The 13,928-nt window shown below is 41.9% G+C and overlaps 1 protein-coding gene and 1 pseudogene across 1 annotated transcript in view; one reads left to right on the forward strand and one right to left on the reverse strand.

The window, feature by feature from the left end:
* The window catches only part of DNAH3 (dynein axonemal heavy chain 3), a 210,881-nt gene that overhangs the window by 18,836 nt on the left and 178,117 nt on the right, over window positions 1-13,928 (forward strand). The window contains exons 8-10 of the mRNA XM_030884374.2: window positions 754-879; window positions 2,424-2,619; window positions 12,165-12,344. Of these exons, the coding sequence (XP_030740234.2) occupies window positions 754-879; window positions 2,424-2,619; window positions 12,165-12,344 (502 nt within the window). The remainder of the gene's footprint in view (window positions 1-753; window positions 880-2,423; window positions 2,620-12,164; window positions 12,345-13,928) is intronic.
* LOC101663307 lies at window positions 6,343-8,067 on the reverse strand (annotated as a pseudogene).

The following is a 13,928-nucleotide window of genomic DNA, read 5'->3' on the forward strand; positions in this document are numbered from 1 at the left end:
AACTGATTATAAGGATCTACATATAACCTCCTCCCTGGGGGGGATGGACAACAGAAAAGTGGGTGAAGGGAGTAGGTAAGATATGACAACATAATAATAATTTATAAATTATCAAGGGTTCATTGGGGGGGAGAGGGGAAAATGATGAGCTGATACCAAGGGCTCAAGCAGGAAGCAAACGTTTTGAGAATGATGATGGCAACAAATGTACAAATGTGCTTAACACAATGGATGGCTGGATGGATTGTGATAAGAGTTGTATGAGCCCCCAATAAAATGATTAAAAAATATATATTTTTTAATTACTTCAGAGTCTGATATAAAATAACTACCCAGTATAGTAGTCCTATCAGGTAAATGTTAGACTGCTAACTGCAAGGTCCCAAGGTTCAAACCCATCAGCCCCTCTCAGGGAGACCGGTGAGGCTCTTTGCTCCTTTACAGATTTGCAAATCCTTGGAAACCCTGTAGGTTGGGATGACTCTTTGACAATATAATGTGTGACCTTTTGTGACTGACTTGTTTTACTTGGTGTAAGTAAGCATTTGTTGAATTGACTCATTTATCTGCTGTTTGCAAGAGTTCTTTTAGACTACCTACTATTTCCTCAGATACCCTGCTATTGTAGGTATCGTTTTAATCTACTTCATTGCTTCTCACTGGAAACATGAGAACACATGCCTTTTGAACCTGACCTGCAGAAGGTGCTCCTAAGCATCTTTAGCTCAGGAAATTTCTCCCTCTTCTTGGCAGATTTGGTGACCTCAGGTTTGTTCGAACAGCAGAATTACTAGAAGGAAAATTGCCTTTACAGCCTCACCAATATAAAACTCTGATCCAGCAGCACTGCATAGAGGCCCATCAGATTCTTCTCAATAGGTCAGTATTTGGCCTCAGAATGGGGCTGCACCATGCCACCATAAAGACTGAAAACTAAAGGCAGGACAACTGGTCCTCCTCCGCCTGGCAAAGAGGCTGCTTCTTACTACTTTGACTTTCTGCCTCTGTCCTGCCTGCTCCCTTTCTGGGGACGTCCGTGTCAAATGATAGCCTTCACATCTCTTCTCTTCCAACTGCTCTTCACCTCTCAGTCCTGGTCTTCCTCTGCCTTTTGAAACGACTTCTCTTCTCTGACCCTGATTCGCTTTAGACTTTTCTGGGTGATCGGGTGCTACATTTGAGTGATTGTATTCTGATGGCCCACATAAACAGGCTGGGCGTTCCAAGGTTGGGGTTTTCACTCCATTGGTGTTTTTACTTTACTTTGTAAACTCATGCAGAATTATATCTAGAGCCAAGGAACTTCGATTTTTATAAATGGTGATAATAATGCCTTCTGAATAAGTTTTTTAATGGGTTAGAGAAAATAGATATGCAATATTTGGCATACAGTAATGATGACAAAAACATATTAATCATTACCTCTGACCATGACAAGGAGCCCTGTCATGGCTCCTTGTGTAGTGGTTACATGTTGGGCTGCGATCCACATGGTCGGCAGTTCGAAACCACCACAGCTCCTTGGGAGAAAGACTGGACTTTCTACTCCTGTCAACAGTTATAGTCTCTGAAACCCACAGGGGGTGCCGCTGTGAGTCAGCATGGACTCAATGGCAGTGAGCTTGGTCTTTGGATGACCATGACAAAAGCAGTGGTGCTCTTGTGTGGTAACTGTTGGACTGCAGTTCAAACCCATGAGCTACTCTGCAACAGAATGTGAGGCCATCTGTGCTCATAAAGAGTTATCCTCTTGGAAACCCCATATAGGGTCTCTGTGAGTCTGAGTTGATTCAGTGGTACTGGGCTTATGATCATGACTGTTCCTAGTACATCGACTGCTAGAATATACTTTTATAGCAATTATAGAAGAGATATGGTGGGAGGAAAAGACAATTGGCTGTAGTTCCCACCAACGCTGTGAAATTGGAATAAGTGGGAAGAAGAGAAAATGAGGTGTCTCTTTCTTCTTCTGGTTAATTCCTACTCTCAACTTCTCAACTTGTTTAAGTCGTGTTCTCAACGCTGTCACCACCCTGGAGTTCTCCTCTTGTGCTTTCTTTCTTTTTACCTTGAAAGTCCAAATCAGAGATCTGGCACCTGCCAGATAGAGATGTTGGAATCATTCAAGTTCCTTGTGCCCTTTCACCTCACTCTCTGATTATAATGAAAAATGTAGATTCAGCTGGAAGTGCCACCAATATCCCCTGTCAATTTGGTGGTGGTTAATGGGAGAATGATTTCTCAGTGAAAATCTCATTACTTTTTGCTCAGGAAAAGGGGATGGCTAGGGATAGGAAAGTAACAATTTGCAAAACTAGTTCAGGGTAGATGAGGCCATCTGTCCTGTCAGACAAGGTGGGCGTGACTGACACAGATTCTCAGCTCTGACGAGCTTCTCATTTGGTGTTCTCTTATCTTGACAGGTGGATCCCAACCTGTGCCAACCTTTTTATCTCACAGAAGGACCAGTGGGTCCACTTGGCTCCCAAGAGTGACCATGAGTCCTCCCGTATCATTGAAGAATATTTTGCCTCTGTTGCCTCCTTCATGTCCCTCCAGCTCAGAGATTTGGTCATCAAGTCTCTCGAGGACCTGGTTTCCTTTTTCATGTTACACAAGGTAAGTCGGGACTGGTGCCAGGCCCATATGGGAGGAAACAGTGACTCAGGTATTCCATCACATTGGTCATAGTTAGCTAGTACTTGTTACACTTAGTGTTTGGCAAAACAAAAGATTGGACTTCTCCCAGTTTAGGAGGCTAGAAGTCCAAATTCAGGGTGCTGGCTCTAGGGAAAGGTACTTGTCTTGGCCATCTCTATATGTCCTGGCATCTTCTTACCCCTTCTCTCTTCAATTACTTGCTTGTTAAATTTCTTTTATATCTTAAAAGACATTGACTCAAGACATGTCAGGCACTAATCCTACCTATAACAACAAAGGCAACCAATTCTGAAATGGTATTTTAACCACGCCAGAGAGGCTGGGGTTTGCAACATATATTATGGGGACATAATTCAACAGAACAACATCTGTCCTTATCTGTGAACCAAGCCAAAAAGTAAATTCTTGATTTGCTCACACATCTAGTGATCATTAGTTTATAAAAATGGTTTCTTTTAACATAAAGCAAGCTTTCCTGAGATAATGATATCAAACCAAAACCTATTTGATTCTGACTCCTGGCAACCTACTGATAAAAAGCTAAGAGTTCCTAGGTAGTGAAAACGGTTAACATGTGTGGCTGCTAACCTAAAGGTTGGCCATTCAAATCCACCTAGGAAAAACTGCTTAGCGATACAGCTCCCCCCAAAATCCTAGGGAACATACAAGATTCTATGGAACACAGTTCTGCTCTGACACTAAGGGTGTCACCATAAGTTGGATGGACTAGATGGCAATTGATTGCTGATTATTAAATTGGTAGAAATCTACAGAACTAGAAACATTGTTAAGAAAATTTAAAGGAAATTGCATTACATGAAATGCACAGCTCTTTCAATATGAGGCTCATGTTTTCATCAAGGAAGATCCTGAAACACCTTCATTAGAAAGCATTGACTTGATTTAAGGGAATGTTGCATGTTTTCTTTGCAGATATGGACTCTAGATCATTGGCAGGGCTGGGTCTTTTATAGGGCTTTTAAAGTTCTAAAAACTAATGGTTATGGAGACCAAATGAAAAACTCCCTCCATCAAACTGCCTCAGTGAAGTTGATACATAAGCAGAAAACATTAAGTCCTCTTTTTCAAAGCATCATTTCATACCCTAAATTTACATAATATGAAATATGTTGGATGGATCCTGATTTTTTGTATACTTTTAAAAAAATCATTTTATTGGGGGTTTGTACAACTCTTATCACAATCCATACATACATCCATTGTGTCAAGCACAAGTACATTTGTTGCCATCAACATTCTCAAAACATTTGCTTTCTACTTGAGCCCTTGGTATCAGCTCCTCATTTTTTCCCTCCCTCCCCACTTCCCACACTCTCATGAACCCTTGATAATTTATAAATTATTATTTTGTCATATCTTACAATGTCCGATGTCTCTCTTCACCCCCTTTTCTGTTGTCCGTCCCTCAGGGAGGAGGTTATGTGTAGATCCCTATAATCGGTTCCCCCTTGCCACCCCACCCTCCCTCCACCCTCTCGGTATCACCACTCATACCACTGATCCTGAAGGGATCATCTGCCCTGGATTCCCCGTTTCCAGTTCCTATCTGTACCAGTGTAAATCCTCTGGTCTACCCAGATTTGTAAGGTAGAATTGGGATCATGATAGTGGGGGAATCCTGATTTTTAAGGGACAAAAATATGAACCATAACTTCAAATTCTGAAAGAACCCAAATGTACAAGGCCTGGTACAGCTGGCATAATCCTCAAGTTTATAATCCCAAGGTGTTCTTCAAACTTTGCCATGAAACTATGCCCTGAAGTCAGCTTTAAACGGATTAGAAGTTGTTTTTGTTTTTGTTTTCTCTAAGAGATTTTTATTTGTAATTTTTAAATTCATAATCCACATAGCATATTATCTGAGAAATGAGATCATATCAGAGCAAAAAGAAAATGAAGTTCATAAGAAATTAAGTTTATAAGCCACTAATAGCAATGTTTTAGGTGTACAGGTTTTTTTTCTTCATTAGAAACAAGAAACTCTTCTGAGCAGCAAGTAGCTGGTCAAGTGAGCAAAAAAATTATTCCAATGAGAGCGATATAATTCAAATTAATATTTTTTTAAAGTGATTTCCCTTAGATGTAAGGAAAACGTAGGCGCTTCTTTGAATATATTTAATTCCGTTTGGAATTTAGACAATATGACCTACTATTCAACCCAGTCGATAGCTGTTGGACTGGATTAAGTATCACTACCAGGTGCAAGCTGTGATGGAGCTAAAACCAATCCCCCTGGTGTTGAGTCGATGCCAACTCATAGCAACGCTATGGGGCAGACTAGAACTGCTCTAAAGGGTTTCCAAGTGGGTACATCTTTATGAAAGCACACTGCCACACCTTTCTGGCAGGTGGGCTTAAATCTGTGACTTTTGGTTAGCAGCAGGATGTTTCAGCTACTGTGCTACCAGGGCTCACTGGGAAAAAAACAAGGCAATCTATTTTCAGAAGATAAATGCCTATTGCCTCACTAGGTCCTTAAGTGCATTTTATTAAAATTCAGTCACCTTTAATGATGAACAATTCTTATAAAAGTCTATAGACTGCACAAATATTTTGAAAGTTTCTCACCATCCATAACTCACTAAATAAGCCCCATGGAGTAGGTTAGCACTATCCAAATGACTAATGAGGAAGCAGATAAACCACTGACCTATCCCATCAGGCTGAGCACCGGACAGTACTCTCTCAGAGCCAGCAGTCGCTAGTCCACTGGGTGAAAACCATATCAGAAAGTCAGGGTTCAGTGGGGATGGTAGAACAAAAAGAATCAATTCTGCCCAACACACCAACTACTCGAATTTAAGTGCTCTTTTATTAAAAAGTATCACTAATGAGAAATGCAAGCAAGAGAAAAGAAGAACATATACAATTCTAGTAAAGCAAGAACTATCAGGCTAATCTTGCTCAAGGCAAGAGTCTTAATCCATTTTTCACAGTTACAACATCCCCTTGATTTCTGGGCCTATAGTAACTGTTGATAGAAGTATTCTGAAAACAATTTTTTTTCCTTTTTAAAGTCTTAATTAATGGCAGAAGCATTAACTAATGATTGCAGGAACAAACTCTGAAGTTTAACCTTTGGCACACAGAACAAAAAAGTTGCTTTATCCAATGCATACTGAGGTATCCTTGAGAAGTGGTGATGTTAAGCTGCAAGAACACTGGCAATGATAGAATGAAATAGTGGTTATGAATCACTAGGAAAACAACGTGGCATTCAGCAGAGAAGAAGAGAGAAGTTGCCACACCTTTGGGAAAGGTAGAAATGCATTTTGCCTGTTGTGGGATAAATTGGAGGCTCAGGAAAACTTGGCCGAGGGGCTTCCCCCACCAGCATTTGTGTCAGGCTGTGTTTGAGAACCAACCAAAGGCTGAATGGTTTTTATCCAATATCCCCATCCAAGAATTTCTCTTCTAATTATTAGAATTAGAAGACCCTTACATACACAAACTTTCAAGAAAGAGGAACACTCTTTAGAAAACAGATCGTAAGCTCTCATTCCAAATAAGCATTTCAGAGTTACAGTTACCTCAAAATAGAAGTAGGAAGAGTGAATAAAAAACTGGTTTTAAAGTTACACTAGCTGTCTCCCTATCACAACTTTGCATTGACTAATGGTCCCGAGAAAGGTTTTAGTGATAAGGTATTTCAATCCCAGGATACAGTTAATTATCTGGACAATGTTGGCAAATGAAGTTGGCAGAGAATAAAGGGAGATTACTCAGGATGGACTGAGCCTGGACGAAACTTGTTTCTAACGGCCCATGGTAGGCATGACTACTGCGGGTGAGGAAAGAGTGGCATCTTCTTCTTTCCACTGGGAAGTGATGGTCTTCAGCTGAGTGTAGAATTGGATGCCATGTTTGCCATAGAAATTGGTGTCTCCTCTGAAGGACGATCGAGAGCCGGTGAATGAGAACATTGGCAAAGGCACTGGAATGGGGACGTTCACACCCACCTGTCCAACATCCACCAAATGGAATATTTCCGAGCAGTGGCTCCATTGGTGGTGAAGATGGCAGTTCCATTTCCGTAAGGGTTGTCATAGACAATCTTGGTGGCTTCATCCAATGTGTCTGTCTCCAGCACCACAAGAACTGGACCAAAAAGTTCCACTTTGTAACAGGTCATGTTTGACTTGACATTTGAGATGATAGTTGGTCCAACAAAGTTGCCATTTTCATAGCCTTTGACTTTAATTTTTCATCCGTCAAGAAGGATGGACACTCCTTCCTTTGTTCCACTGTCAGTCAGATTACAGACTCGCTCTTTGGCCTGGGGAGTAATCAGAGGGCCAAGATCAGCTCCAGGCTGGTCCCCTGCATTGACTCTCAGATTCTTGGCTCACTCCACTAGTTCTGGAAGCCACTTCTTGGCTTCTCCAACCAAGATCGCTGTTGAAAGAGCCATGCAGCACTGACCAGCAGCCCCAAATGCTGCTCCAACCAGCTGGTTCAGGGTATTTTCCTTGTTGGCATCTGGCATGACCACTCCATGGTTCTTGGCTCCCATATTGGCTTGAACTCTCTTGCCATGTCTCGACCCTCTCTCGAAGATGTACTCTCCTGCCTGGCTGGATCCCACAAAGCTGATTGCTTTGATGTATGGATGATCACAAATAAAATTCACGGTATCATGCTGTCCCTGGATGACATTCAGAGTTCCATCAGGGGCACCAGAGTCCTGGAGCAATTTAGCAAGAAGCATAGTTGCTCTGGGAACTCGCTCTGATGGTTTCATTAGAAAGGTATTTCCACATACCATAGCCATCAGAAACATCCAAAGAGGAATCATGGCAGGAAAGTTGAGCAGAGCAATGCCGCTGCCACACACCCCCAGGGGCAGACGATACGAGAAAAGGTCCATGTCTTTGGTGATGGATGGCATGGTCTCTCCCAGCAACAGGGACGTCACACTACAGGCATGCTCAGCCACCTGAAGGCCTCGAAACACATCTCCTTCAGCATCAGTTAGGGTCTTCCCTTGTTCCAACGTGATTAACTTGGTGATTTCTTTCAAGTTTTCTTTAATGAGCTGCTGATAGCAGAGCAGGACCTGCTGACGCCTTAATACGGAGTGTCTGCCCATGCTGGAAAAGCACGTTTACAAGAAGCAACGGCTGCGTCCATTTCAGCCTTGGTGGCCTGAGGAACCCGACTGATGACCTCATTGGTAGCTGGGTTATGGATGTCAATCCATTTGTCACTTTTGGAGTCCACAAGTTTCCCATCGATGAAGAGTTTCACAGTTGACACTGAAGAAGAGGAGAAGGAAGAGGATGGATACCAGGTGGACTGAACCTTGGAAAAAACCTGCAGGATCCGGGCCCGCACTGCTGCCGCCGCCACCACAGCAGCCATGGCTCCTCACCGTTACTCCGCCACCTCTGCACTCGGTGGTGTCCTGATTAGAAGTTTAATCCAGAGAGTAAAGATTGTTACCCTCGAGTACTGCATTAAAAACAAGTCTATGTCAGACCAAAGTATAGGGAGGATGAGAAGGACGATTTAGTAAATGTAACTGAAGCAACTAGAACAGAAATAAGGAGAACGTTGGCACAACGTGATGAATGTAATCGACGTCACTGATAATTATGCCTAGAAACTGTGAAATAGGAGTGGGTTTTGCTGTATCTTCAACCACAACAAAGAGAAAATTATGAAAAGAAATATGCCTTTGAATTTTTATACCACATCCTTATCTTACCCTAAAAGAATCATGTTACCGTATATACTCATGTGTAAGCCAAGTTTTTCAGCACATTTTTAATGCCATTTTTGTGGTAAAATTAGGTGTCTCAGCTGATACTTGGGTCAGCTTATACTCGAGTATATACGGTAGTTTTTTAAAATGCTGGCCCATAGGGTTTGCAATGCTGTACATCCATACGTACACTCAGACATAGACTGCTACATCTTTCTTCCACATAGCAGCTGGTGGATTGGAACACTGACATTTTGATTGGCAGCTGAGTGATTTAACCACTGCACCCCCAGATCTCCTTTTAGTTACTTCAGTTTCGCAAAGGAAGTTTACTGTTTAGTTGTTAGGTGTTGTCAAATCGATTCCAACTCATATTGCGAATGTATATACGACAGAATGAAACAGCGCCTGGTCCTGCACCGTCTTCACAATCAAGTAGAGACATACAATTGGCCCTCTGATCCAGAAATATAGAAACATAGGGGTTAGAATTTCAACTTCAATGTTAGCACTCCAGAGAGGACCAGTTTGTAGATGTAATTATAATCATACTTGCCTAACCAGAAGACACCCAGAATCAAAGCAACTAGAAAGAGTAGATAGCAGCATTAGGGGGACAGTGGGTTTATGTTAATGAGGGAGGAACAACTCAGAAAATGAGAGCATGAATGGTCGCACAGCTCAAAGAATGTAATTAATGTCACTAAATGATACATGTAGAAGCTGTTTAATTGGTGGGTGTTTTGCTGTGTACATTCTCAACAATGAGGAGAAAGCAATGGGACCAATGGTTCCGAAGGGACTTGTGAGTTGAAGGAGGTGTGGGGGAAGAGAGTGGTGAGCAAGCAAGGCCATAGGAATTAAAATCAACAATGAGTTGGACGTAGAGATTGTGGGGGTGTTGGAGCAACAGCAATCTAGTTGAGAGGAATTACTGAGAGGTGGAAGAAGGGTGAGCGTGATGGTGGGGCAGGAGGAAGGTAAAAGGAAACAGAGGAAAGATCCAGGGAGCAAAGCTATGGATAGAGGTGTAAGCATAGGTGTGTACATATGTAAATACATTAATTCATATAAATAGAGGTACTGACCTATGTGCATATTTTTAAATCATTTCATTGAGGGTGCATACAACTCTTATCACAATCTATACATCCATCCATTGTGTGTCAAGCATATTTGTATGTACACATATTTATAAGACAATATACTGAGGTAGTAGATGGACTTTGGGCCTCTGCTCATGCCCTCCCTCAATGCAAGAACTCTTTGTTCTAATAATCTGGCATTCTGTGATGCTCACCCTCCCAGCACAATCGCTGAAGACAAAATACGTGCATAAGCAAATGTGGTGAAGAAAGCAGATGGTGCCTGGCTATCAAAAGATATATAGTGTCTGGGGTCTTAAAGGCTTGAAGTTAAACAAGAGTCTATCTAGCAGAGAAGCAACAAGCCCATATGAAAGAAGCACACCAGCCTGTGCAATCATTTGGTGTTGACGGGATCAGGTAACAGACATTAGAAGACCCCAAACAAACAAACACCAACCGAAAAAAACCCACCAGATTGTTGAGAATGAAGGAGGGTGGAGCAGAGACTCAAAACCCATCTGTAGACAATGGGGCATGCCCTCACAGAAGGATCACAAGGAACAGATGAGTCAACCAAGGCCCAGAATAGCACTGATGAAACACAATATTCCTCTGGTTCCTTAAGGCTTTTTCACACACACCCCCGCACTGTCATGACTCCAGTCCTACCTTTCACTGCAGGCTCGACTGGAGCATGTGCACAGGTACAGATAAAAGATAAGAGCTCACAGAGCTCACGGCACATAGAATCTAGGAATAGGAATGGGAGTATCAATACCAGAAGGGTAGGGGAAAGGTGAGGAGACGAGGGGAGGAAAAGGGAACAGATCTCAATAAGCAACACATAAATAATTCCCTCCCACCCCTCCACCCCCCGAGGGGGACAAGCAACAGAAACGATGGGAGAAGGGAGACAACAGTCAGTGTAAGATATGAAAATAATAATAATTTATAATTTATCAAGGGGTCATGAGGCACGGGGAGAGGGAAAAAATAAGAGTTGAACTAACAGCTCAATGGAAAGTAAATGTTTGTGCTTTACACAATTGATGCATGTATGGATTGTGATGAGTTGTATGAGCCCCTAATAAAATGATTTAAAAAAAGAAAAGAAATGAAAAAAAAAGTAAATGTTTAAGACATAATGAAGGCAACATATGTACAAACATGCCTGATACAATTGATGTATGAATTGTTATAAGGCTGTAAGAGCCCCTAATAAAGTGATCTTTTAATGAATAAAACAGAGGCGGGGCGGGGAGGGAGGGGGAAAAAGGAAGAACTGATACCAAGGGCTCAAGTACAAAGAAAATGTTTTGAGAATGATGATGGCAACAAGTATACAAATGTGCTTGGCACAATGGATGGATTTATGGATTGTGATAAGAGTTGTACGAGCCCCCAATGAAATAATTTTTAAAAGAAAACAAAGGGAAGAAGCAACACAGATATGAAAAGCTAATCATACTCTAAAGTTCCACATAGGGCAAATTCATAGGTGCTTGAACTCTGCTTGGTCAGTGGTTAAGTGCTCAACTGTTAGCCGAAAGATCAGTGATTTGAACCCACCAATGCTCTCTGCTTCTGTCAAGATTGACAGCCTTGGAGCCCCGTGGGATAGACCTACTCTGTCCCATAGGGTCACTGTGACTCAGAATCTACTGGCAGTGGGTTCTAAGCTACACAGTAGACCCTCAAGGAGTGTTTGTCAACCATCCTTGTTGTTTTTAGGGGCCACAGAGTCTGTTCCCTCGTCATTCTCAAAACATTTGCTCTCCACTTAAGCCCCCGGCATCAGGTCCTCATTTTTCCCCTCCCTCCCCGCTCGCCCCTCCCTCACGAGCCCTTGATAATTTATAAATTATTATTATTTTGTCATATCTTGCCCTGTCCGACGTCTCCCTTCACCCACTTTTCTGCTGTCTGTCCCCCAGGGAGGAGGTCACATATAGTTCCTTGTAATCGGTTCCCTCTTTCCAACCCACTCTCCCTCTACCCTCCCAGTATCACCACTCACACCACTGGTCCTGTGTTTCAGGTTCCTATCTGTACCAGTGTACTTCCTCTAGTCTAGCCAGACTTGCAAGGTAGAATTTGGATCATGATAGCCTTCCTTCTGATTATAAATTTCCAAAGACAGATTTGTTTGTACTTCTGGCAATCTATGGTACTTTGCCAATGCAACAATTCAAATGCATCGATTCTTCTTCCTAGTCTGAGTATGTAACCTGTCCACCATGGGTGTTATGAATATTCAAAGAGGAGAGATGAATAAGAATCAGATCTAGGCCTCAAGTTTAGCATAAATAATATTTGCATATAAATCCATACAACACAGAAAGAAAAGAAAAAAACACCAGGAAACAAAAGTACAGAAGTTCAGGAGTAGAGATTAAACTGGAGAACATGGAGAATGCCCAGAGAAGCAGATTTTGAAGAATGGGAAAGATTTAGAGGTTAGGAAGCAGTGATTTCCAAACAAAAAAGCATCACTGAATAACGTCCTTTGGTGAGGAGGAACTGGGAACTAGAAAGGGCTAGGTTACACACAGTCTATACTCTGAATATGAGTAGTACTAGTTGCCTTCACTTCTTTTTCTGGTATGTACTCTATTAAGTAGTTACATTCCCTTCCTCAGTGTTGAAACCCTGCATTGTGTGATGATTGTTTTACCATCTGTCTCCTATAGGACGGAAATGATTTCAAGGAGCCCTACAAAGAGATGGACTTCTTCATGCCTCAACTACTCATGATCAAACTTGAAGTCCACGACCCCGTTATTGTCTTCAATCCATCTTTTGATGAATGCTGGAATTTAATACGTGACTCTTTCTTGGAAATCATTCATAACTCTGAGAACATCCCCAAGGTATAGTATTCACTTATCCATTCAGTTGTATTTTTGTGCACTTATTAAATTAAATCTATTGGAAGTTGCTATTTTGTACAAGGCAGTTGAATGTGATATTCAGGTAGGAGAAGTTCGTTCTGGGATTCTATATCCTGAATATAACCATAACCCATAGCCTCAGGAAAAGAACCTGGATCATAAAGAAATGTCCAGGCAGCCCAGACTTGTCTTTCTGAAGAGAGCATTAGAGTAATTGGGTGGCACAACCCAAAACTTCAACTATGGAGGAATGGATAAACAATCCCTTGTACATGGGATATGATGCCTTGTACTTATATTATCCCTTGTACATGGGATACGTACATGGGATATTATGCATCAATAAAAAAACAGTGATAGTTCTCTTAAACACTTGAAAGATCTGGGCAAAACTAGGGAACCTTATGCTTAGTGGATTCAGTCAATCTTACAAAGATAAATATTTATTATCACTATTGAAGGAAAACCAAAGAGGAAATGTGGCTTTTACACCAAGAGCTAAGACTCTGATTATATGAGGAGGTCAGGGATAAGGGTGGGATCAGGGAGAGAGGAGAAATGGGGGGCAAAAAATGGAGTGTTAATGGGGTGGGGAGAATAAATAAATTAAGAATTGCTCCATGAAAAATCAAAAACAAAAACCCTCCAGATTTCTTACCCCTCAGATTTAAATATTGGTCTGTGTGGCTAAAAAAGGAGGAAAAGTAAAACTGAAGTGGATTTTGGGGAAAAAAAAAAAAAGAAGTGGATTTTGAGTCTTTAATGATATTCATTTCAAACATAGGGGTGGGGAGTGGGGATAAAATTTAGTAAAACAGAAATGGTTTCCCTGAAATAATCTTTACATTTTAAGCCAAAAATATCTTGTGAAGTATTCTTACAACCAAACAAAAGTTTAGCCTTAAGAACTATTCTAGTCTGAGGAGCCGGCTCCAATCTCAACTATGTGGAGAGCTGCTCCTCCCCGCAGAAAAATTTGCTTCAGAGGACAGCACTGAAGCTGCAGCTCAGGGAGAGGGACGTGTCTGATCAGAGCACATGGAGCAAATGAAGGAGGAAGAGAGAGTGGAGCACATCCTGGCCCACCACGCCTTGAGGATGATATCCCTGCTCAGAGCAGCCAATGCACAGAGGACCATATGGCAAGCCCCACTATGAGACACAGCAGCCCTCACTGACCCATAGCCCTACGGGGGACAACACTGGAGACACAGTATAGGAATTGTGCCTGGTCTGACCCCACCACACCGAGACAGAACACTAAGGATTGCAACAACAGCAAGGGGAGCAGAACAAAGATGTCCCTGGGGAATACCAAAAATAGATTTGGGGCCCAGGGCGTGGCACCCCATCAGACTCTACTGGAAAACACTCCTAAAGGCCAACAAATAGACCTTGAACTATTTACAGGCTTTTCTATTTTGTTGTCATTTTTTTGTTATTTTGTGTTCTTTTGTTGCTTTTGTTTTGCTCTGCCTTGTTTTTTTGCATATTATTATCTCTGCAGGTCTATCTAGATAAGATAGGTGGGATAAACAATCTGGAGGAGAAAACAACAGGACC

This window comes from Echinops telfairi, unplaced genomic scaffold (assembly GCF_000313985.2).
Source record: "Echinops telfairi isolate 266 unplaced genomic scaffold, ASM31398v2 ScPeMD7_5;HRSCAF=22, whole genome shotgun sequence".
NCBI lineage: Eukaryota > Metazoa > Chordata > Mammalia > Afrosoricida > Tenrecidae > Echinops > Echinops telfairi.